General features: G+C 44.4%; 1 protein-coding gene across 4 annotated transcripts in view; it reads left to right on the forward strand.

Annotated features, from left to right (window-relative positions):
* Nucleotides 1–26141, forward strand: part of ADCK1 (aarF domain containing kinase 1) — an 80467-nt gene that overhangs the window by 50558 nt on the left and 3768 nt on the right. For all 4 annotated transcript variants that reach the window (XM_062636165.1, XM_062636162.1, XM_062636163.1 and 1 more), the window contains 5 exons: nucleotides 2897–3055; nucleotides 6432–6590; nucleotides 9843–9959; nucleotides 22921–23070; nucleotides 23235–23432. In XM_062636165.1, the coding sequence (XP_062492149.1) occupies nucleotides 2897–3055; nucleotides 6432–6590; nucleotides 9843–9959; nucleotides 22921–23070; nucleotides 23235–23432 (783 nt within the window). The remainder of the gene's footprint in view (nucleotides 1–2896; nucleotides 3056–6431; nucleotides 6591–9842; nucleotides 9960–22920; nucleotides 23071–23234; nucleotides 23433–26141) is intronic.

Consider the following 26141-nt stretch of genomic DNA (forward strand, 5'->3'; position numbering starts at 1 on the left):
AGTTTTTCTTAAGGGTGCTTATTAGCTGGATGCTTGTGAGCAGTAAGAGCCTGCAGCCTGCTCCAAGAACTCCCTGCCTGCATGAAATGGATGCAGCCACCTTCCCTTGGGAAGGACCCTGCTCTCCGGCAGGCAGTATGGAGCCTGGCTCACCTCTTCCCTGCTTCCATGTCATGCAGCCTCTCGCTTGCTTTTGCTGTGTCAGGGAAACACAGCCAGCATCCAAGGCACTAGCTGCCTCCAGCAAGCTGCAAAAGCACAGTTTCATAATGAATGAGGGTGATTTGCTAAGTGGGGGGTCCTGGAGCCAAGCGTAATTGTGCTGCTGCTTTATCTCATCCTCACACCTGCTCGTCTAATGGCCTGGTGATCTGCTCCCTCCCCCATGTGCACGCTCTGCCCTTCTGCTCCTGGAGGATCCATCAGTTCTCTGGCCCTGTTGCAGTCCCTCCCCTTGCTGCCCTCGCCTGCAGCCTGTGGATGTACACAGATTTCCCCTTGAACTGCAGCAGGGCCACGGGGTGGCTCTAACAAACATGAGAGCTAACCTGGTTTTCATATCCTAAATAACAAGTTTTTAAATGAAATCCTTCTGCCCAAAAGAACTCCTAGAGACAGCTTTCTTCAAATGATGTTTCCATATGATTCCTGCCAGAGGGAATATGTGAAGCTTTTTTTTTTTTTCCCCTGTATGCATTCAGTACTGGTGAAAATGGTTGGATTGACAGTGTAGGCAATTAAAAGCTTTTGAAATAGAGAGCAGGTGGAATTTTATTTAATGTATATGTCGTTTTACTATAAATGTACCTTAACCTGATTCAGGCCAGTGAGCTCCCAGTTCTGTGCTTAACCTTTGAAGGATGTTACCACCCTTATGACAGTTTAGACTAGTAATATTGGTTGCTGCTCTGTAAAGGGTACAGTCCTTTAATATGAGTATGTGGGGTACTGAAAAAGTTGAAGAAAGCTGCAGCTTGATCTCATGTGGTATGTTCTTTGCATTTTTTTCCATCCTTATGGGATCTCTTAGCCCAACATGCTCCTGACCACCTTAAGTCTCTTCTGTTTAACAGATCCTCTATTCAGCTGATAGAAAAACTTCACCAAAAGGTGAAGGTCCCTGTGTCTTGAACATGTGTCCCCATAGCTGTCTGTCATCCTAGGTGATTTTTTCTTTATACTAATCTGAAATGAGGATCTCAAAAATCCAGAAGTAAGAGGAAAAAGAAAAGGCAGAGGGGAAGAAAGGAAAACCTTTTTTCTCTAGAGGTGTGAATGTCAGTAGGTTTGAATTATGGACCTGCTGTAATTACAAAACAAATAAGTAGTTGTTTTTAAATGCAGTTGTTTTACTTAATTGACTTTGCTGGCAGGACCAAAGGGAATTAAATAAATAAATAGAATGCACCTTCCTAGTGAATTACTGGAGGCAGCTGACTCTCTATTGGAATCTAATTGCTGCAAATGCTCCAGTTTGTTGCTAGCAATAGTTTCTGTGGAAGGGGTTGAAAGAGAAGGGGTAGGGTGGTGTGGGAGGGGGCTCATTCCCTGGCAGCTGCGGAAGGGAACAGGCTGCTCCTTGTATAGTGTTTTTCTTCCTTGTCAGCAAAAAGAATATTCAGTTAATGCTTTGCATGAAGACTTTGCTTAGAAGGTCTTTATTCATATTTAATTACTAGCTCGCTGCAGCTCCCATCTTTAATTACCTTTTAAAAAGCAGGTTATAAAAATGCACTGACATTCTTTCTTTTTTGTTACCGCATAAATTACAGGCTTCTCAACCGCTCACCCAAAATCAGTCCAGCCTGTGGGAAGTGTGGGATAGGTTCCCTTTGCTGACTTCTTGGCTACCTCAGAGCCTTCTCTGCACCTTGCTCTACAGAGCAGGACAGAAACCCTCAACTAGCATTACATGAACCAGCTCTGTGCTTGAAGCCACACAACCATGTTGGCACTCCCTCCAAGCTAATGTAGCAGTGCAAGAATGGCATCTCTAGTGACCATAGTAATAGTGTTTTCAGGGTCCTGGCTGCCTGGTGCTGCGCTGAGGGTCTGTAGCAAGGTTCTGTATTATGCAGGACAGATGGGCCTTTGTCCATCTCCCATTGTCTCACCCATGTCTGTTTAGGTTTTATATTCCCCTGGTGAATCTGCTTGTTCATCTGCAACTCTCCTTATAGTCTAATCCTGAGTTGCATGACCAGAGCTACCAATAATTTCCTTTCCTACCCATAGAGTGCTTTGCTGACCCCACCTGGTGCTTTTTTGTGAGCAGGAAGCACTGGTTAATTTTACAGAGGGTATGAGAAAGTCCGTCACATGAAACGTATTTTCAGGGCAAGTCATAAGAAGCACAAACTCTTAATTTTTGTCCCCCTGCCTTGAATCCAGCCCTTACCACTGCTCCTGGTCATCCTGACTTTCACCAAGTAAGCTAGGTGACACTGCTGTAATGCATGGGAGTATGCAGTCAGGTTTCAGGGGTATGGTGGGTGGCATATAAATATCTGCAAAAGAAATACATGCAAAGGGACAGCTGTTGGCTTCTGCACCCTGTAGTGACCAAGGATGCTGACCATAATTGCTCCAGCCCATTTTCAGGACAGCCTGGAGGGATCCCTCACATGCTGCCTATCCACTCCATGTACTAGATGAAATGTGATGCTGGGGCTCTACCACAGGTTTCCATGAGCAGAGTATCTCCAAGGCACTTTCGTGCTTGGCAGGCTTCACTGGGAGTCCAAGCAGTGACAAGGCTCAGGCAGGGAACAAGGAAAGGATGAAAGGGCTGAGCCTGTCCAGCTTTGGCACATGCTATCTCTGTCCTGTGGGCTGGGCTTTCTTTAGAATAGTCTCTGGCACCCCAAGCTGATGCTTCTCTCTCTTCTTCTGGCAGATAAAAGAGCTCTTCGTGAGTTTTGAGTACACTCCCTTGGGAGCAGCATCTCTAGCCCAGGTGCACAAAGCAGTGCTGCAGGATGGGAGAACGGTGGCAGTGAAAATCCAGCACCCAAAGGTCCAAGCTCAGAGCTCCAAGGATATTTTGCTCATAGAGGTAAAACTACCTGTTGGCTTTACTTACAGAGCAATTGCCATCGGAACGTGTGGGGGCCACATTCACACTGTGTCATGGTTTAAGCAGGTATTATACCACCATCGTGTCGCTTTGAAACCTCCCCAGAGATAAATGTTGCCTTATGGGAATAATGCAGAAAGTGGTGAGGACTGCAGTGTGGGCGATTGTGTGGCTGGAAAGACTGAGGAAAAGGGTAAGAGTGAAGGAGGGCAGAAGAAGAAAACAGGTAAATGTGAATGACGTGAGAGTAAGTCCATATGAGATTTAAGAACTAGAGAGTGAGTCCTGACGTCTCTCTTCAGCCTGTGAAGACAGACTGTTAAGTGGTTGATTAAACTGGCCTCATTTCTCCTTGCAGTCAGTGCTGTGTAGCCAAGGAAAAATCATTCTACATGATTAGCATGTGTTTTTCAGTTAAATTCCAGTGTGGCTTCAGGAGGGAGGCTGAAGGGGGCTGGTAAGTGTTTAAGAGGGTACTGTTGATGCAGTGACACACAGTTCACCATCACAGAAGATCAGGAATCAAAGATCCTATCAAAGACCCTGTGGGCACACTCTCAGAGAAGCACATAGCTAAAGCTTCTTTAGACATCTAAAACACCCAGCTTTGAATAATTGTGGCTAGTCTGCAAAGAAGCACAGATGGTTCCAGCTGGAGCACTTCACATTGCAGCTGAATATTTATTCTGAATTTGTAGTGAAATTTTGGGGGTTCAATAAAGATATACCAATAAGATGTGATATTTCTGTTTTGAGAACAGAGAGCTGTTTAAACTAGTTTTGGGTCCAGCTGAGGATTTGGATTTGATTCTGGTCCTCTCCAGGACTTACTGCAGTGGTTTGCCCAATGAGTTTGCTTTTGTGAATCACAGCACAGCAGATCTCAAGGGGCTTATGGCATCCTTCATTCCTGCCCAGAAAAGGATGGCAGAAACTAAGCAGTCAGGGAAGAAGGATGGGCAGGTAATGAAAGACTCTGAAACCAGGGCAGTGAGAAGATGATGTAGGTATGAGCCAAGACCTAAATCCCTGTTGGGCCGTTTGCCCTTTTAACAGTGTGTATAATAGAAAAATACCTCCCCCCCCCATCAGTGGTATGTTATTGTGATTGCTGGTTATACTGGTAAGAGATATTTAAACAAATGATTTTAGAGTGATTCTTGTCTTTTCTGGTTTTAGACTAAATCTCCTGGGAAACTTGAAACTAAACCAGTGTATTTCTTTTCGGCAATTTAGTGTTGTCCTTCCTCAAATAGACAGTCTGTTTTGTCATCCTCAAGATCTGTTGTGTACACACAGCTATAGGAAAGTAGTTCACAGCATGACACATGCACCCTTATTTTTTAAAGGACCACTTGTAAAGTGTTGGCTTATACTCATTATCATATCCTTCTGTAGGACTATTTTTGTGTAGGCTGCACTAAAAGCCAGATTATCTGCACTAAGGTTCTGGTCCTTTAAGAATCAGACAGATATTGCAGCTAGGTAGCAGGCTGATTTAAATATTGACGGAGATTGTCTTATTTAGAGACTGAAGGGAAGGAATCTGGATGGGAAAAGCTAGATGGAAAATTCCCGAATTCACTTATGATTTCATGGCGTCAGTGCTGACTCTTGAAGAATCAGTACAGCATCTGGTAAATCCAGAGAGAGATACTTCATTATTCTTCCTACATCAATACTTACTTCAAGACAATGTTAGACACATGTCAGAAAAGGGATAGGCCAAATACTTGTTAAGTTTGTCCCTGCTGATGGTCAAGTTGGTAAATTGATTCAAAAGAGCATTTAAAGAAAGCAAAAAACAATGCATGAATTTTCTCACATCAGGCACCAATGAAATAATCCTGCAGCCCCTAAAAAGTTTATGTACACGTTCATGAAGATGGCTGGTTACTTTTCATTTGGGTGACATAAATTTGAAAGGATTTATGCTTCTAGGTATAACAGTTGAAAAATCATTCAATGGTGTCTGGAACCTGGTGATTACATTTTTAAAGGAACATTGAGTTTGGAACTGACATTTAGATAAGAGAAGTAGAAACAGGGGTGGAGAACAAATGTTTTCACACAGCTGAACAGGAGCAGTGATGGTTCATAAATTTACTTTTTGTCATACGTTTCAATGATAGCAGCTTTCTGCGTGTGCTTCAAGTGTTCCTGCTGCTCTGCAGGGATTTCCACCTCAGTTGCAGACATCTAGAAAGGAAAACTGTCCAGGAACACATTAATAAGTCAATTTTCATATTTAGATGGATGTGCATAACAAGTAGGGTGAAGACAACAAAGTGGATCACATCTTAATGTTTTATTCTTGTTTTATGACACAAGTAGTTAAAAAACCCCAAACGTTATTTTCTTTAAGATGCGGTTCAGATTGTCAGTTATGTAAATTTGTGCCACTGGTGGAGAAACTGGCCCTTCATTTGAGCAGAAAGCATGCTTGGCTGATGTACAATTTTGATTGAGCCATCCAATTGCACAATTTTGATATTCTTCAAGAAGGACTGCTTATCACTGCTTTAAGCAAACATTTCCAGCAACCTTTCTCCTGGGCCTTTCAAGGCCCTGTGCAGCTGAATACCTGATCCCTTTAAGGAGAGAATGGCAGGTGGTGAATGTATGACACTTGCAAAACACCACCTCAGCATTGCTTAGGGCGGCTGTGACTGATGCTGAGGAGCAACTTGCCCTCTGACCCTCACCAGAAGTGCTCTCTGTAGTCTAATACCCGTATGCAAACTCCACTGTCTTCTCTGAACTGCCCAGTGGATTTTCTATGCTAGCAAAATTCTTGCTCTGCAGTGGAAGAAGTAACACTGAGTTAAGCCTCACTTTAGATCTTCCTCTTCTGCATTATCTGAGGGTTGTTCAAGTGAAGCCAAACAGTGATATGTAGAACCATAGGACTCAGAAGAGGGTCATTACTGGGCAATGCCCTTGGAGAGATTTGACCGTGTGGTCTCTTCTCCACAGCTTCTTTCTCTTGCTTCTAGGCAGCAGGCAGCTGGGCTCCATTTGCTGTCTGTGCCATCATTTAACTCCTAGATGCTCCTGGATGGAAAAGCAAGCCAAAATTTGTGTTGCATGCCCAAAGCATGGCACCATGTGTTGCGTTACAATACCACAGGAACCCTACAAGTACTTAGAGATTGTTTTTTTGTTGTGCTTGGTTTGATGTTTTTTTTTTGTTGTGTTTGGTTTGGTGTTTTTTTTTGTGTGTGTGTGTTTTGTTTTGGTTTGGTTTTTTTTTCTCCCTGTAAATTACATGGAATGATTCTATCAAAACCGTACTGTGTGTGGCTGTGAGGCTTTGGAGCCAGGATGCAGCAGATTGCCTGTTCCTTGTCTTCAGGTTCTCCTCTTGGTTGTGAAGCAGATCTTTCCAGATTTTGAGTTCATGTGGCTGGTGGAAGAAGCTAAGAAGAATCTGCCTTTGGAGCTGGATTTCCTCCATGAAGGTAGAAATGCTGAGAAAGTTGCTGATATGTTCAAGAACTTTGACTTTCTGAAGGTGAGGGAACAAATATTTCCATGTACGTATGTGCCTTAATAGTCTTACTTTATGCATCTTGTGCTCTAGACCAGGTTGCTCAAGGCCCTGTCCAACCTGGCCTTGAACACTGCCAAGGATGGAGCATTCACATCTTCTCTGGGCAATCTGTTCCAGTGCCTCACTACCCCCACAGTAAAGAACTTCTTCCTTATATCCAACCTAAATATCCCCTTTTTAAGTTAAACTCCTTCCCCCTTGTCCTATTGATACAATTGCTGACGAGGAGTCCTTCTTCAGCACCCATGTAGGCCCCCTTCAGATACTGGAAGGCTGCTATGAGTTCTCCATGCAGCTTTCTCTTCTCCAGGATGAACAGCCCCAACTTTCTCAGCCTATCTTCATACAGGAGGTGCTCCAGCCCCCGTATCATCGTTGTATATAACTCCTTATAGCTCTTCTGGACTTGCTCCAACAGCTCCATGTCCTTCTTATGTTGAGGACACCAGAACTGTATACAGTACTCCAAGTGAGGTCTCATGAGAGCAGAGTAGAGGGGTAGATCTCATCCATGGCTAATGAATTCATGTTACCTTCATACACAAACTCAACTGCACCCCATACTGTGCTTTTTCCCACTGACACTCTTACCCCAAATCTCCAGCTACATGTTGACTAGGGTCAATGGCAAATATCTCAAGACAATCATGCATGTACACATCTCTTAGGAAGACGTAAGTTCACATCTTCAAACTCACATACGCACAAAACTTTTGCTGAGATATAAGAGGCACAAGCCTGCACTGTGAGCATTCTGGAAATATATGTATGGTCAAGCACACGTTGTGCTATGGGCACAGTCACTGTTGTAACTGCATTTGCACAGACAGTAAAGGAGCAAAAAATGCACCCTCCTTTGGACTCTGCGGCATACACACATCAAAGGAGGTTTTCACCTCCTGTTTATGCAGAAGTCCCAAGATGAAAGTGACAGATGTCAGAAATGAGGTGAGTTTGATTTAGGCTTTTCAGGCTCATACATCCATCTTTTCTTTGCTTCCTCCATGCAAGGGCTGTAATTCCTTGTCACCTGACTCCAGGTTTGGGGCAATCCTTTTGGACCCCACTGGCAGCAGTGGCCTTCCCACAGACACAGATATCTAAAAGCCACCTGGGCTACAGAAGTCCAAAGGCCAGTGGTTTTGCTTAGTGAGCGCTTACCAGAAGTGGTGTACCTCGGAGAGCTGTATCCGTTGCAGCTGTAACTAGGATACTGTGAAGTAAATCCCCATGGAGCAGCCAATCACCCGTTCGCTGGGTTGAGGAGCTATCATGATATCAATATGTCTAATAATAACAAATGGCTTGAAATGGCTAAATAATGGCTCCTTCCGTCTGACCTGCCAATTCAGAGACATGTTCATCCCCCAAAGGCAACAGAAGAATTGGTCTCCTGCATCATTAATTTTCCTAAACATGCTAGAAAGCTGAGAAGTGGATTTTGTGCTGTGAACCTTTTTGAGCTTTTAAAGCCAGAGGTAAATTGTTTCCATGCCCTAGCATTACAGCCAAACATCTGTGAGTAATTAAAAAAATTGCTGAAGAATTCAGCTGTGAGTGAGAGAGGCATCTGCAAGAGCATGGTCAGTGCTTTACAAGCCTGCTGACTTTCCCCTGTAAATCTTGAGACAAGAATGAGAATCTTCTGTAATTATTTAAAACAGTAGGGTTCAGTGGGCTGGATGGGCTGCAGTACTGTTAGTTATGGAGTTGGCTTTCTTTCTCACCAGTCTAACTGCAAAAAGTGTCATACAGATAAGCTGAGAAGGCTGCAAGTAACTGAATCCCCCTTGCCCATAGTGGACCTGTGGCCTCAAAGTCTTATGCAGGGTTGCCAGGCAAGTATGCCAGCAGTGTTGAACAGTGGGACTGAGGGATGCTGGAATTGCTCAGCAAAGGAGTCTTTGAGCTAAAGCAGCACACACATGGTAAGGTAAAAGTGGATGACATTGGGAAAGTGGTCTCTTTAGGACAGGAGCAGTGGGGGAGGCAGATAGTTTGTGAGGGACTGAGACACTGTCAGTAGTTACAAGCAGAGTATTAAAAAATGCTGCTTGTTCAGGAGCTGTGATGAGATGCAGTGCCCTAGCTGGTTCCCTGGCTTTGGTCACACTAGATGGGCAACACCTCTTACATCTTCCTGTCCTGCCCCAAGGTACTGAACCCTTGCAGTGTGTAAGTCCTGAGTCCACAGCCGAGTCAGATGGGTAAGGAGAGGGGGCTGCACAGCTGGTTCTGTCTATAGGATCCAAAATGTGTATCTCTGTACTGGGGCACAATAATGGGAATGGGTGGAGCTCCCTTATATCTTTGGTAAAATGTACCTGTGTGGCTTCACCCCTTTGCAAAGGCAAATCTGGACAGCCTGGGAGCTGTCATGTCAGCACAGTGATGTGAGGAATATCCAAAGGGAGCTTCAGCAGGAGACTCTTGACAGTAGGGACTTCAACATGCAAAGAATTTGGCTGGAAAGAGAGGTTGCAAAAGGGGAGCCAGCCTGAGTGATGCCTGCATCACTGCGTCCCTGGGTGACACTGGGCCTCTTGATTTACTGCAGGTTGAATGAAAAGTGCTTTGACATTTTACGCTTGTTACTGTGTCACATTGGCAATAAGATAGTTAAGGGTCTCACAGGGTTTCTGTGACAAGTCCCTTATTTGTGACACTTGTTTTTTCTTCCAGTTCAATTGCAGATGGCCTAAGTATGCAGGGTTTGTCAGCTCAAAGGCATTTTTGTTCCAAGGGGCACTGCAGAAATACAATTTACGATGATGGCTTATCATTTTTAGAGCTGCATAAGTGGGCCCTTTGCATAGCAAACAAGATGCAGTTCCTGTCTAAAGGAGCTGAGTGGATGATTCAGAAACTTGCAAAGGTACTAGTTAAACAGCCCAGCTAGAGAAACTGCAAAGCAGATAAGCAAGATCTCAGACAATGGCAGTGGGAGGGAGGTGGTCAAAATCTTGTAGAATACAGACAGAAATGTTTCATAGGATGGATCCTGCTGCTCTTAAATTGGTGTGCTGTCCTTGCACACATTGCTGCTGTCATGGGGAATAGCTGGTAGATGGATTTACCTCCCTAGTGCTCAGGAAAGAAACAAGTCCTCACTTCAGCCTCTTCCATTTTTACTTGTTTTCTAGGTTGTATGTGATATATTCTGCTTGCTTTCCCAGCCTGTTACTTGACCTAACATATTTGCTCTTGTTTCAGGTTCCCAGGATCTATTGGGAGCTCTCATCAAGCCGTGTCCTTCTCATGGAGTTTATGGAAGGGGGACAGGTGAATGACAGGGCCTACATGGAGAGAAATGGCATCGATGTCAATGAGGTAGTTTTTCATCTATCTCTGAATTGAGTGTGGTGGGCAATGCAAAACTGATGTGGACAATCAATCGACAATGCAAAGTAGAGGCTGACAGGACAGGGAGGGGCAGAAAAGGGAGCACATACAGATGTGGACAGAGCAATCAATCTGAGAGGTCTCAGTTCTTGTGCTTCTGTGAAAAATACGTAACTGCCTTTGGGGCAGGCTGTCCTGTAGGCTGTGCAGCTAGAGAGATATTTGAGGAGACAGACAGTGAAAAATGACCATCCTCTTCTATTACATACACCCATGGTTTGTTCCTAGGTGGCAGTTGCTGTTATCCTAAAGGAACAACTTCAGCTTCTGATTGTTTTTGTCTTTCTTCTTTCCCTCTCTTTTTTCTGCCTTAACTTTTTCCTGGACGAATGCATGGGATGTAGCTTTTGTATCTCAAAAGCTGTCACCTTATGCAAGAGGTACAACTGTGATCATGTAAGACCTATGATTTATTAGGGTGCTGGAGCCTCTGACATGGTGCTATTTGCTACATGGTGAATATTTGCATAATATTCATAGATGTTTCCTTCTGCTTTCCAAAAATCTCCCTTTTTCTTTCAAATGCAACAGTTTTCTTTCTTGCTTCCTGGTACTACATTACTGTCTAATCTTGCAGTCCTTCATTAAACAACTGCCAGGTTTCATTGCTACAACAAGCCTACATTTCCCTGAAGAGTGAAATAGTTTGTATGTGTGGCATGAAGTCGGGAGAGCACTTTGGATTCTCTGTGGCTGATTGATTCTTGAGGAAAAGAAGGTATTACTTCCCAGAGGAGCTGAGAAGATGCCAGGGGAAAGGGTTTTGAGCCATTGGACACTGTGTTAAGCCACGCATCCCAGTCCGTGAGTGCTGACTGAGGCACTGTTGCTTGCCTTTCCCATTGTGCCCTATCAATGAGCCTCAAAGTTGCACTTGGTTGACTGGCTATCAAAGAACTACATCGTAAAATGAATTGTACTTAATCTGTCCATCCACTTACCAAATCTAAGTGTTGCCTCTCTCTCTGCTCTTCCTCCTGTCTGCTCCCTTTCCAGCCGTGGCAAAATATGTGTGGCATCAGTTAGAGACATGACAGAGATCTCTCAAGGGAGGGGAAATGTGGTTTGGTATACCTCACAAGGAGAGCACATGTGTATCTGCTCAGCTGCCTCCCTAACTCAGCATGCAGCTCTTTCTCTGCCTAAAGAGCTCAGCCAAATTACAGATGGAGAACTGAGTAACCTACCTGTTTCTCTTTATCTCTTCCTCTGCTCTTGCACTCTGCAGATGTTTTCTAGTAACCTCTGCAGGCAGAAAAGCAGGCACCTTCTCATGTGTTTCTCCACTGAAATACAGGAAAGAAAGGTCCAAAGTTAAAGTAGGTTTTAAGACTGTCTTTCTGTTGTAATTGTGATGAACAAGCAAAGTCAATGGGTAATAGTGAACAATGCTCTCTTCCCTGCGAGATGTCTGGTCTGTTTTCATTCAAGGGATTTCTTAAATGAATACAGCTTTACTTGTAGATAGTGCAGTCTCTCTCCTTTCACATCTCCATAAGGAAGTATTTCGAGCATTTGGGTCACTGGTTTTCCTCCCTTTCATCAGGGCATCACAGAGGTCATTGTCAGCAATCAGAGATAGACACAAATCCTTCTCTGTGTCTATTTTGTGCTGATGGTCTTTCTTTGTGTTTACCAAGATAAATGCCTCAATGGTGCATCTGGTCTGCAAGGAGCACTATAATATGACTCTTGAGAACATGGCAGCTCATGGACTTCGCTATCCAGAGAGATTTTAAAAGCCTTATCCATGGCAGAGCATGCAGTCAGCTCCATTCACCTGAAAAACTCAACTGGTTGAAAGTGAGAGTCATTTCTCTGAGTGAAATTATCCTGTCCTTTTCTTTTGCTATAAAGACAGAGGTCAAATCAAAAAGACAGTGCTCAGATACAACAGTGAATATTCCTCAAGTCTTGCAATAGTCAGGCGGAACGGCTTGGTTTGATGTGGTAGCATGAGGACTCTTGAGCATACATGCATTCAGATTTTGAGCTGGGCTTTCTCACAGTTCTTGGACAGCAGATTCATTCTGAGATCGAGGTACCTAGTACAGTGAAGCTCCCTGGGACTTTGGTTGCTTCTCTGAATTTTCTCAACCTGCTGGAGATGGCAGAGTTGTGTGGAGAAGCCCCAGGAGGGACACTGTTTGCAATCTTCCATAGCTTTCTCCAGCCAGTCAGGGTAGAAAATTCAATGACGTATTTTGCTGCCAGTGTGTGCCAAGACAAAGCAGCAGCTAATTTCAGTTCTTCGAACTTGTGGAGGCTTTTGCTTGCAATAGGAATGATTTAGGGTGAAAATTCAGCTCATTTTTTTGTTCATCCATGCCTTTGAGAAGGTCTTTTTATGATGTCCTGGCACAACAGGTTCCATGCAGCAATGAAACCATGTATTTTGCTGATTCTGAGCTGGCCTCTGAATGATGGCTAAGCTGTAATTTTAAAAAAGTTATCAAACAGATTTCTACTACTGCAAAGTATAAACCTTAGGGGTTTCTGGCAATCTTCAGGTATAGGAGGTTACTCAGCTCAGTGGTAGGACTGAGTTTCTGAAAACTCTCTCAGTGTCTGCGCTGAACTCTTCTTTCTTCCTTTTCTCTCCCCACCCTCTGAGATGAATGATAAACTTCTACTGATTGCTAGTAAAGCAACAGTAGAAAGGAGGCAATACTGAGCCTATCAGAACCATGTGATGGGGAACGAGATCTGTTATTACAGCCACGGTAAGATTAGGTAAGAGCAGTGCATCCCCCAGACTTCTCCTCTGGCATATTGCAGCAGATAGGGACATATATGACCAAAGTCCATTATCAGCTGCTGCTGTTGATGCCCTGGCTAAAGAACTGCATGGCATGGTGGTGAGGTGAGGAAAAGGCAGCAGACACTGAAAAGAGCATGAGGAAAGGGTGGCAACCCGGGTTTCAAAACTGTGACATGGCTTATAATATGCAGCAGTTCTGGCTTTCAAGGGATGCATTAGTTCCCTATAAATCACCTCAATCTATTTATCTATAAAGCCCTCTATAAATCATCTTACTCCATTTTGTTTTACTGGGCAGAGGAAGAAAGGTCTTCACTAAGCAGGATTTCTCTTGCGTGACAATGCAGCCTTGAAAAGCAAGCTGAGCCTCTCTCCTCTAAATGGAAAGGATCCCTGAGGTGAAAGCTCCCTTCAAACCAGGTTACTGACATTTACTTAATACCGTCTGTAGCAGGATTATCATTAAAGCTGCCCAAAAGCACATTAATCTCTCTGGATCCGTCCAAGCGCTGGATTGTAATGGCATTTAATCAGAGAAGGCTTTGATTTCTAAAGACAAGTGCAAACACTGAAATATCTGCCTGTGGAACAGTTACTTATTCATGTGCAAGTGTAGCTGAGGAGGAGCATGCAGCTAGGGTATTGACAGTGGGAGGGAAGCCTGGAGAGGGGAGTTATCAAGAAATGAGCTGGCATGAATTTTGAGGGAAGACCAAGACATGGCAAGGTTAAGAAGGCTGTTTCAAGAGGTAAGAGCATTTACAGTATTGGTTGGGAAGATACATTTGGAAGAAGTGGGAAGAGCAGGGAAGGGAGGAAAAATAGACTGAGGTGCTCTTAAGATGTTTGTAGTGTACTGTATGCAGGAGGGAAGGAAGGATAGCAAGGGTACTTAGAGCTTGGACTTTTGAAGAAGATCCTAAATGGCACAGATGCTCCTTTTGCACCTGTTCTGATTTTACCCGATTAATTTAGAGAGACTTTTATCTGTATACAAATCTTACCATTAATCTGCTGCATGAATCTTCCCTATCCCTCCTTGTGGATGGTTTGCCTTCCTTCACAGAGGCTGCTGGAGCTGCGGAGCTTACGAATGCACTCCTGGCACGTGCCGTATTGCCTCCAACTAACCAGCCAGCTCAGGTAGCCAAGTGGAGAGTCCCACATGATGACCCTGGCTTGGTCTTGAGTCAGAGAAAGGAAACGATGCCATGTACTTCAGCTCACTAGAGCCTAATCATGACCCATGGATGATTCAGAGGTCAGGAAAGTGTTTTGTGAAGCTGAGATGTGAAAGCAAACAGCCAAGGTATTATGATGGGCTACTGCCCACAGTTATTGCCAACTGTCACCCATCCTTCTATGGCTTTTTTTTCTTCCTTCTGTTACTAAATGGGTTGTGCACTGGAATGGTATCTCTTAGCTCAGTAAAGAGCCCAGCTACCTTAACGTGGTTGATAGTTTGCAACTTGAAATATGCTTTTAGTGAGGGATTTACCCTTCTGCCAAGACTCAGGAGCTGCTGCCTTGTAGCTGCTAAAATTTAGTGGGATTAAACTTAGCTGGAGGTATTAAAGATAACATGAAGGGATTCTACAAGTACATAGCAAATAAAAAACAGACTAAGGAGAATGTAGGTCCCCTCAAGAAGCTCTCAGGAGAACTGGCTACACAGGATTTGGAGATGGCTGAGGTTCTGAATGACTTCTTTGCCTCGGTCTTCACTGGCAAAGGCTCTGACCAAACCACCCAAGTCTTGGAAGGCAGATGCAGGGACTGTGAGAATGAAGACCTTGCACCCACTGTAGGAGAGGAACTGGTTTGAGACCATCTTAAAAATCTGAATGTGCACAAGCCCATGGGTCCTGATGAAATCCATCCGTGGGTCCTGAAGGAGCTGGCAAATGAAGTTGCGAAGCCGCTCGCCTCATATTTGAGAAATCATGGCAGTCAGGTGAAGTTCCCGATGACTGGAAAAAGGGAACTATAACCCCCATTTTCAAGAAGAGGAAAATGGATGACCCAGGGAATTACAGACCAGTCAGTCTCATCTCTGTGCCTGGCAAAATCTTGGAGCAGATTCTCCTGGAAGGCATGCTAAGGCACAAGAAAAACAACAAAGTGCTTGGTGACAGCCAGCATGGCTTCACTAAGGGGAAATCCTGCCTGACCAATTTGGTGGCCTTCTATGATGGGGCTACAGAACTGATGGACAGGGGTAGAGCAGTTGATGTCATCTACCTGGACTTGTACAAAGCGTTCGACACTGTCCCACACGACATCCTTGTCTCTAAATTGGAGAGACATCAATTTGATGGATGGACCACTCGGTGGATAAAGAACTGGCTGGATGGCCGCATGCAAAGAGCTGTGGTCAATGGCTCAATGTCCAGCTGGAGACCAGTAACGAGTGGTGTCCCTCAGGGATCAGTGTTGGGACCAGTCTTATTGAACACCTTTGTTGCTGACATGGACAGTGGGATTGAGTGCGCCCTCAGCAAGTTTGCCGATGGCACCAAGCTGTGTGGTTCAGTTGATACGCTGGAGGGAAGGAATGCCATCCAGAGGGACCTTGACACACTTGTGAGGTGGGCTGATGCCAACCTCATGAAGTTTAACCATGACAAGTGCAAGGTCCTACACCTGGGTCGGAGCAATCCCAGGCACAGCTACAGGTTGGGCAAAGAGATTCAGAGCAGCCCTAGGGAGAAGGACTTGGGGGTGTTGGTTGATGAGAAAATGAACATGGGCCGGCAGTGTGCACTCATAGCCCAGAAAGCCAACCGTATCCTGGGCTGCATCAAAAGGAGCGTGACCAGCAGGTCGAAGGAGGTGATCCTGCCCCTCTACTCTGCTCTCGTGAGACCTCACCTGGAGTACTGTGTGCAGTTCTGGTGTCCTCAACATAAAAAGGACATGGAACTGTTGGAACACGTCCAGAGAAGGGCCACGAGGATGATCAGGGGATTGGAGCACCTCCCATATGAAGACAGGCTGAGGAAGTTGTGGCTGTTCAGCCTGGAGAAGAGAAGGGTGTGTGGAGACCTCATAGCAGCCTTCCAGTATCTGAAGGGGGCCTACATGGGTGCTGGAGAGGGACTCTTCATTAGGGACTGTAGTGATAGGACAAGGGGTAACGGGTTAAAACTTAAACAGGGGAAGTTTAGGTTGGATATAAGAAGGAAATTCTTTCCTGTTAGGGTGGTGAGGCACTGGAATGGGTTGCCCAGGGAGGTTGTGAATGCTCCATCCCTGGCAGTGTTCAAGATCAGGTTGGACGAGGCCTTGGGTGATATGATTTAGCGTAAGTTGTCCCTGCCCATGGCAGGGAGGTTGGAACTGGATGATCTTAAGGTCCTTTCCAACCCTAACTATTCTATGATTCTATGATTTCCCAGGGTGAGATCCTTTTGTCAGTACAAGTGTGGAAACCTCTCATGCCTCAAGTGTGCTTATAACACTCAAGTGTTAGATGAAATGGAGCATGGAGAAGAACAATTTCTGGGGAAAATGGATATTCTTGCTCTTTGTACCTGCTGATTTAATCTGGGGAGAGGTTTCCTTGCAGATTCTCCTACATTTCCTCTAGTCTGAAGCTTAATGAAAATTGACAAGGCACTGGTAAGCAAGGATAGTGACCTCCAGTATTTCAGCTTCTGAATTGTGCAAAGACATCAGGTAAAAGTTAAATTACACACAAACTCATTTCTTACTGAGTCAGTCTGAAGCATCAGTGTCAATCAATTGCTTTACTCTCAGCAAGAAGCTTTGCATTAAATCTGAGGAAATACAACTACATTTAAAACTAAGGGAAAAGGATGCCCATAGCCATTTTGGGTCTGACAGAGATGCATGAAACAATTAAACAATGACTGGTCTTCTATACCTGTGTCCTGTAGAAACTTACCAAGTTAGTACCTCAGTTCCCTGGGTGGATGAGTCAGAATATTTTTCCCCACTTAAATGCTGTGGAAGATGGGGCTTTGAGCCAGAAAATAATTTCCTCAGTCCCCAGCAGAGAGTGTGGGGCATTCTAGGAATACACTCCAGGTGTCCTAAAAACTCTTCCTGTATCTTAATGATATCATGTGTGTCCAGACATCACCTTGCTGTGATGCTAATCAGTGCATAGCAGTAGTTCTGCATTACAGAGCACTGTGTTTTGATCCTCACAACTGGATCACACAAGGCAGAGTGTGAAATTGCATCTCTTGTACGTGACCATCCTAATCTGCTCTGGACAAGAGCCACTTCAGAGCAGAGACACAGTGCAGGTTCCAAATTGTGGCTGTTCTCCATCTGCACCCTTTGCTAATTTGACACCAGTTTAATTGGGCAGGATTGCCCGAGCAGGATTAAACAAACCCTTAGATGATGGCTGTAATAACAACAACGAAAGAAAGCAAAACCCAATGCACTCTTCAATCCAATTAACCTTCGATTAAGGTTCCAAAATCAATGCTATTATTTTGGCCTCCGGAGGTAATATTGAACCCTGAGAAATGAGCTGCACAACGACCTTTACTTTTAATGAGATCAATAGAAGTTAGTGTCGCCATCTCTTAAAATAATTGGCAAATATTACAGCCAAATTAAGGCTAGAGACTAGTATCTGCTCCAGATCTAAAGAGACAGTCACAGATGGAGGTGGGACAGGAAAGGATGGTGCCCTATCAGACAGTTTCATCTAGGACTTAATCAGGAGCAGACAGTGAGATCAGCTCTACAGGACCATGTCACAGGACTTTTTTCTTAGCCTTTCTTCTTCATGTTAGTTGGAGGCATGGAGCCAGTTTTCTCACAAGGCCAGGAAAGTATCAGTGACTTTCCATGGATAACCAAGGCTGGTTTGTTGCATTGCAGTTGCCCATGAACATGATATGTGTCATCTTTTTACTGCAGGAGTATTCATAGGCTCAAATTTGCACACATTCTTTCCTTTCTGAGAGGTTTCTTGCTCACTATTGCATATTGGTGTTTTTTAAAGATACTAATTTGTGATGGACTTTCCAGTGTTTTGTTATTGTCAAGTTGCTCTGTCATGGATGCGTGCTGATTCATTAAGAAGAATGATACATACAGCAGCTGGTGTGTCCCCAAAAGTTTGCTGCTGTGGGGCTGTATGCAATGGAATATAATAGGGTTCATCAAAAGCAGCTCCTAGTGGAGGGTAGCAAGTTGTCTAGGCTTTCAGAACTGATGGCAGCAACTACAGCTGTGTACATATACAAGAAGAAACACATCCTTGCTCCTATCTACACTACATCTGAATTAGATGACAGAAATGCAATACATGTACCTGGTAAAATCCTTGGCACCTTGATATGAGTTGGTTAACTAGAAATGGTGGGGATTAGCAGGGAAATTGCAAAGTAGGTAAGAAAATGATACATGCAATGGTGGGGAGAGATTACCATAGAGGAGTTTTGTGAGGTTTGCTCTTCAAACTGATCTTATTTAGTGAATTCAGTGATGACCTCGACACAAACAGAACTATGTGAAGGAGGTTGTTGATGACAACAAATTGAGAGGTTCTGTCATTGTGGAGAAGTACCAAAGTGGCAATAGCACTTAGTGGGCTTGAGGACTGAAGTGATAGAAAGGGATAACAATGAGCAATACAAAGTGAAAAGCTTAAAACTAATATGAAGAGTTCCTTAAGTATGCTGGGAGTTTATCAGAGGGAAATGACATGTTAGAATTAACTTTGGGATAGTAGTCAATCACAGAGTAAATGTGTGTTTCCAGAGCAGTGCAACTGGAAGTGTAAAAAGCAGGTTGAATCCTAAGACACATCACATAAGGGAACATCCTGTAGAAATGGGGCAGTATTTGTGCTGTATTTATGCTGATAATTACCTTACTGGTGAACACACTGGAGTAGTAGATACTGGAGAGGGAAGGAAGTAGTTAAACTTCAGGTTCATGTTAGCTAAGGAAATTTAAACAGGGCATGATTAAAATGAAGGTGGGATTTAGGGGAAGGGTTTTGACCGTCTAAAGAATGAATTTTTGTAACAGCCTCCAAAGTCATACTTTTATGTCTTTCTTATTTCCAGTGAACTTGACTAGTTTATAGAGACGCTGTGTGATACTGTGCAATAACAGTCCTTAATGTCTGCATCACATTCTTGTTTTGTTTGGTATTGACTTTTAAGTCATGTAAGATAATTTGTGGCATGTAGCATCCTTGCTGTACTGAGTACATAAAATGAACTTCATGTGCCTAGTTTGGTGAACAGCCTGGTTGCTCTACATGTATCTGGCACTCCACTGTTTTTACCCCAGCTGCTGACTCTTCATTTCATTGTCTGAGATGTGCTTATTCTTCAGTTTCTGTTTTTGCAAAATGAAAACATTGGGTTAAAATAGTACGGCTTGCCTGACACAGTGTCATGGTCATGTCATATAATGTGGCAATGGCAGGTTGCTATTTGCATTGACTGGTGAGGCCACAGGCTATTTGACTGTAGTCATCATATTCTGCTGCAGTACAAACAGACAAATCAAACTTCTTTTTGCCAATAACACACCTTCTGGCAATAGGCAAGGATATGCCTGTGACCAGAGTCTGGTGTCATCCTGACACATAAAGCTCAGCTCTGCTTGCTGACTAGCATATTTTTTTCCTTATGTGTTATGCCTAAATTGTGCTATTCTTTATTACACCCTCTTCTGCCTGGTTGTATTTCTTGTAGCACATCCCACATGCTACAAGTGCTTCTGCTTCCTTGCTATTCAAACCTTCGAACACTGGTAGACTGCGCTTAGTCTGCTATTCCTTAGCCAACTTCAGAATCTTCAGTACTTCCTATCTTTTTTTTCCTGAGTAAATTCCTCCTGCATCCTGCTCATTTATTTGCTCTCTCCGAACTCACTCTGTATAGTCGGCATCTCTCTGTTAATGAGCTGTCACATGGGAGCGAATGCAGGATTCCAAGGGTAATTATTATTTTTTTTACGATGTGCACCAGAACAATGCTGGGGTAATGATAAGGACCTCCTTGTGTTGGATGAAAAACTGGGAAAGGAATTATGACCTCTTCCTAACAAAACTCCTGTGTGTTTACTTTGATCTTCACTTCCGTGTATCACTGCAACCTTTTTGTCTAATTTGTAATGCACCTTCACCTTGAGCTCCTATACAGCTTAAATGCATGCTGCATTCCTCCCTTCTCCTGAGTAGAGGTTTTCATATGTTTGTTTTCTCATTTCACCTGACAGCATTCTTCCAGTGTGGTTTATGTATGTTATTTATCCAGTGCCCTTCTTAATAATGGTGGCATAAAGGCTCATAGTGATGGGTCACAGTACTAAAGAATTAGTGTGTGTAAGGGTTTTCATGTTTTTTTTCCTAAACCTTTTCTCTAGAAACGTGAACTCCTTTTTGTCTGCATTATATAATGATCATAGAATCATAGAATAGTTAGGGTTGGAAGGGACCTTAAGATCATCTAGTTCCAACCCCCCAACACCTTAAGCTAAATCATATCACCCAAGGCCTCGTCACTCTTCACATATTACACTGTAAGCCCTAGATATATAACCTTCCTTTTTTGTTTAGAATTTGACAGTACTGGTGCTTTCTATCTTAATTCAATATAAATCCTGGTTTTTGTCAACAGACAAAAATATGCAAAAATACTTCAGTGTGCAGCACAGTTCCATCTCTTACACTGGGTAATTTTGTTTTCCAAACTAAGGACTGTTTATATGCTTATGTCATAAATCCCTGTAACATATCTTCTGTATGCTAACGAAGTTGTACAGAATGCAATCCTCTTTCTTAAAGGAGCCATAAAGCATAGTTTCAACTACTGCAGATATTCAAAGTTGCATGCTGGGGAAGAGGTAAATATAAATACAGCAGGGAAAGGAGAGAGGATGGGGATCTTGTAGTGAAGTTTGTCTTGTACCCATGACCTAGGCTATGAGTCTGATCAGGACTGTGACCCCTCTGTTTTCATGGAAAGGTGGGAAGATGAATCCCCAAGCTTCTTTTGTGTTGCTTTGTTGTCTGCAAAAGGCTATGGCCACAGATCAGTTTAGTAACCTGTCTGCTGATTCAGAAGAAGAGACCTTTCCTGCATCTGGAGTCTATAGCCACCCCATAAGATCCTGTTATGAGGGTAGTGTGGATAACTTAGTGAGAGGTGTTTTTATAGGATTATAGGATATTTGAGATTGGAAGGGGCTTCAGGAAGTCTCCTATAAAACCTCCTAAGGCAGGGTCAGCTGTGAGGTCAGACCAACTTACTCAGGGTGTTATCCAGCCAGGTCTAAAACTTCCAAGGATGGTGGTTGCACAACCTCTATGGGGAACTTTCTCAAATTTGCTGTCTTTGATACAGCCCATATTCTGGTGCCCCAAATTATTAGCTTTCCAGGTTTTAGCCATGACCAACCAACAGGTTTTCAGAACTGCCAGCCCTTGTATGGATTTGTGTTTAATGGGTATGAGACATCACATTGTGCCCTAGATTGTCCCCAGGTCCTCATCTTCAATAATTCTGTGTTCTTCCTGGAGGGCAAAGAGTGAGGCAGAGAGGGCAAAATGCAGCTCCTTCAGTGTGTGCACAGGTGTTCTGGTTGCTACCGTGATCAGTCACGATGTCCAAATCCATTCCGCCTGGTGTGCAGGTCCCTGGGAGGCTGTGTGAATGAGTGACTGGCTTAAAACAGACATTGTGGCATGTGCTTGGACTGTCAGCAAGTGCTACTCACCTCTTCTAGGAGGTCACAGCACCTGGTACTTTGGTCCTATCCACTTTTAGAGCTTGTTGATCTAGGAGACCTATAAGGGTCACTTCATTGCTCCAGTGAGCTTGCTGGTGATTGAGAAGGGAAACGTTATTGCCCTCAGTAGGTAGTTTAAATAACACTGGTGTGGCATTAGGGGAGCTGCGCTACAGGAGACTGTAGGGCTCTGCTATGCCACCTGTGTGCGTGTTTCGGCACAGGGGCAGCATTCTCCATGATTCAGCAGTGTGGCTCCAAGTCCCATTTGAGGGATGGAGGGTTGTCCCACCTCGTCCTACAGCTGTCCCTGTTGGTGTGTTACAGGAAGGGTTCCTGTTCTTCCTCCTCATTTTTAGTTACTTGGGCACTATTCATAATGAATGCTCTTCTTGGAGGTGGTCGCATTTCAGAGATTGGTAAAACAAGCCCTTTCCTGGCTGACTGTCTGCAGGATGAGCTGTCATTAGTATCCCATTACTTCTTCTACCACTTCTGCTTATGGGGACAGCTGCCTGTTTGCTGCTTACGCTGTGTGTCTGGGGACATGCTTGGAATAATTTATAATGATTGTCTTTTAATTGCTTGTTCAGCACTCCACTGTAGAGCTCTGTGCCGCTCTCTGATGGCAGAGAGGGCTGGTAGTGGGATGTAGTGGGATGTCAAGGCAAGGCACATTGCTGTGTTAGTGCAAGGCAAGGGATTGATCCTAGGCCCTGGGGATGTTTGCTTGCTCCTAGGAGGTTTTTAACTTTAATAACATCTCTTGGTGATAAGGAACAGTGGCATGGAGGAGCACAGCAGTGACAGGATGATTTAAACAGCCTTTCTGTGCTTCTCCATCTTCACAGGCATTGCAAACCAGATTAGCATGGGTTTGAGGAAAGAAAGAGGGAAAGTGAGATGGGGGGAGGAAAGAGGGAGTCCATGTTTATTCTGGTAAGCAGATTGACAGGCTCTGTCTCTTCCCACCCCTTCTCTGCTGACTCCTGCTGCCATCCATGGATGGAAACATCCAAGTCTTCCTTCAAGTGGTCTCTCACCACCCCATCAGCTCTTTCCATGCCTTCCCTGTGAATGCCTGTCTGCCCCTATCTGCTGTCTTACTTTTTTCCTCATTGCTAAAAACCCCATTCCTACCCATAGATGTTTCCTCTCTTTTATGCCAGGCAAGTGTCCTTAAAACCCCCCTGACCTCACAAACACCAGGGTAGGTGCCAGCACACAGCCTGTGCATTTCTCAGTGTGAGGAGCTGCAAGAGCTCTGCATGGGGACATTGGCACGTACCAGACCCTTGCTCCCTGCAGTGCTGGCACATGGGGGCTACCTCCCCTCCTTGGCAGGCCCCCTGCTGTGGTGGCACTGTGTGACCATCTCCTGTCTTCTCACAGATCTCTCGCAATCTGGGGAAACTCTACAGTGAAATGATCTTTGTGAATGGCTTTGTGCACTGTGACCCGCACCCAGGCAACGTGCTAGTGAAGAAATGCCCAGCCTCTGGCAAGGCCCACATTATCCTGCTGGACCATGGGCTCTACCAGGTATGGAGTGATGGGGGGCTTCTGGGGCCTCTGGAGGTGCCTGTGGGCAACAGGCTGAAAAAGCATACCCAGCTGCAGCCTTGTCTCTCTAAGCCCATGTGGATACATTTTTCCCCAGTTTCCTTTCTGTCATGGAATTCTGGGGGCCATGTCTTCCTCCCTAGGTGCTGAGTGAGTCCTTCCGCATGGACTACTGCCGCCTTTGGCAGGCCCTCATCAAGGCTGATATGAAGAGGGTACAGAAGTACAGCCGGAGGCTTGGGGCAGGGGATATGTACCCTCTCTTTGCCTGTGTGGTGACCGCCAGATCCTGGGAGGCTGTCAACAGGGGCATTGACAAGTCACCAGTCTCAGCCAGCGAGGTAGGTCCTGAGTGTCTTTCTCTGTTGTGTGCCCTTCCTTTTCCTTGGGTACCCTTCTTTCTTGTAACCACTTGCTCCACTGGTACTGCAGAAGTGTGGGGCAACCCCTGGCAGCTCTGTAGCAAATTTTACATTGATAGCTGAGGCAGAAGAATCCAGGACTTCCTTCTACTATGTGTTTTATAGTGGCTGAACTTAATTTCCCATTTTCAATTGTCATGGGCTGCTTAAATTTTGTATAATATTTTAATGGCTAAGTGTTCGCCAGTTCTGGCAGGGGAAACGTTTGTAGATCAACCTTTTATTTAAAAAGTGTGGAATGCAGCTGTGCAGGGAGCCATCAAGGAGGATAAGTTAAGGTAGAGGAGATGTAAAGGCATAGTGAGAAGACATGAGAAGGATAATGCATTATCACTATTCATGTAAATGACTATCAGCACTGATACAAACTCCTAAAACCCCTTGGAAATTACCTCCCAGTCAGAAACCCTCTTAACTTGGAGTCAAGGTTGCTTAACTGCAGATCCTGTCAACTCAATCACTACAAATCTAGGAAACTGCCACTTACATTTTTCTCCATTTCTTATACACACATGCTGGGCTCCTTCTCACGCTTCTTCTCAATCCTGAAATGCACACCTTAAGAATAGTAGCACCTTAAGAATAGTAGCAGCCCTTGCCGACTGTGCTGTTTTTAGACATGAGCATATAGTGCTGTGTTTTCAGCCAGTGGACTAGTGTCTACAGGTAGAAACGTATTCCTATGGTTTGTTTTTATCTGCATTCGTTTGTAGTAGTGAGAATGAAATTCATTTGAGTAGCATTATAATATAATCCTATGAAATTCCTTTGGCTTGGCATTTCATTTTGATGGATGTGGCAGAATTTACTGCACTGGGTTGCCATTATCCATAGCAATGAGTTGGTCAGATACCTTGGGTAATGGACTCCCCTCACACCCAGTACTCTGATTGCTTCCTACCTGAGTTAATTTTCTGCAGCAATAATGTAGTGACTGTCCAGCAGAGCTGTGTTTGATCTGGTGAGCTCTGGAGATGACAGTTCCAGAAAAAAATCCAGAGGCACCAAAGTGAATCAACACAGAGCTGGCTTTACTATTATAAGGCCAGTGTTGAATCTGAGCTAAAAGGCAACGTTTATCCTAAACTGGATTGTGACTGTTATGCCAGAGGCGTAACCGCAGCTACATGGTGCCTTGTGAACTTTGTCATTGAGTTGAATTGCATGTACGGAGCCAGCTCTGTTGTCTTTGCCTACATGACACAATTAATGCCGAAACTGGATAATCCTGCAGCAGATAATGGGGAGCTGAGCAGATTTGCTGAGGCATTAGGAAATGAGCTGCTGCTTGCCCTTAGTTTAGAGGTGCATTTGAAAGAATGTATCTGCAGCAAGAGCCATGAGCACACACTGGGGCAGATACCAGCAGTGCAGAGCTCCAGAGAGTGTGCTCAAGGATGTATGGACATGAGAGTAGCCTGTGAGACAAGGAAGCAGCCCTTGTGAAACAAAATCTTATCTGTAGCGTTGTGTCCAGTCTGGGGCACTGCATCTCAGGAAACGTTTGATGAAACTGGGCCAAGTTCAGTAGGAAGCTGCAAGGATTACTGGTCAAACAGATGCAACCCATGAGGTAAGCCTGCGCAAGTTAGGGCAGAAAATATCTGGAAAGGCATGGTTCAAGAAGAGCTGTAGTAGTAGTGGTTTTCAAATCTGCTAAAGACTGCTGCAAAGAGGGCAAGAAGTAATGGGTTTAAATTCAGCTAAGGAGATTGGGCTGAAACATGGGAAAAGCCAGATCTAATGACAGGGCCATTGTAATGGTGGTATGGATGGTCAGTAAGGCTTTGAATCACATCACTGGAGAGTTTTAGGAGCATGCTAGGAAAATGTGTGAGGATTGCCATAGGTGTAGTTGTTCCTGCCTTCAGCCATGGCCAGGCAGCTGACCACTCAGGGTGGTCGCTAGGCTCATCTGATTTTATGACTGTGTTTTGCTGCATCCTGCAGCAGCCTCAGTGACTGCAGCCAAGGGGCTTTTCTCAGGTCCTATGGCATAGCTCATTTCTTCCTGAGCATGCAGGCTTCACCCTTGACAGAAAATGACAGTTCTGATGACAGATCATGTGGGTGTTTTGTGATGTGGACAAGCAGCTGGAGCTAAAAATACAAAGAAAATAAATAGAAATTAAACCTTATATGTGTAAAATAAAGTAGGCTCTGCAGTGATGCTGGCCAGGATAAGGGATAAGAGATAATCAGGGAGGAATTTTCTGCCAACAAGTAACAGAGTGAAACATTAAACATTTAGAAGAGCTAAGCTTCCTGCTGAAGCCCTGTGTTTTGGTCAGTGACAGAAGCAGGAGGACACAAAGATTTATTTGTCAGCAGCAAAGCAATCATGGTGGTATGTGAGCTGTATACATCCCTGACCATCATGACCTGCACACTCGATTTGTGCAGGTCTGTTCCTTTCTAATAAGTCTGAAGTTCACAAAGAGTGAGTGTGAGATCCCATATCATGAAATAGAGACCAGCTGACCCTCATTCCAGAGGAGGGAAGGTTTTAGAGCTGTCCTTTCCCGCAAAGGAGCCTGCTCCCTGTAAGAAGTTTTTTACTGCCCTTTGCATGTGTCCTGCTGGATTCTGGAAATTTCAGATGTTCCAGGGACTTCTATTTGGATTTGC

The sequence above is a fragment of the Pezoporus occidentalis genome, unplaced genomic scaffold, assembly GCF_034315485.1.
Source record: "Pezoporus occidentalis ecotype Australia unplaced genomic scaffold, CSIRO_AGI_Poc_V1 ctg47, whole genome shotgun sequence".
In the NCBI taxonomy this organism is placed as follows: domain Eukaryota; kingdom Metazoa; phylum Chordata; class Aves; order Psittaciformes; family Psittacidae; genus Pezoporus; species Pezoporus occidentalis.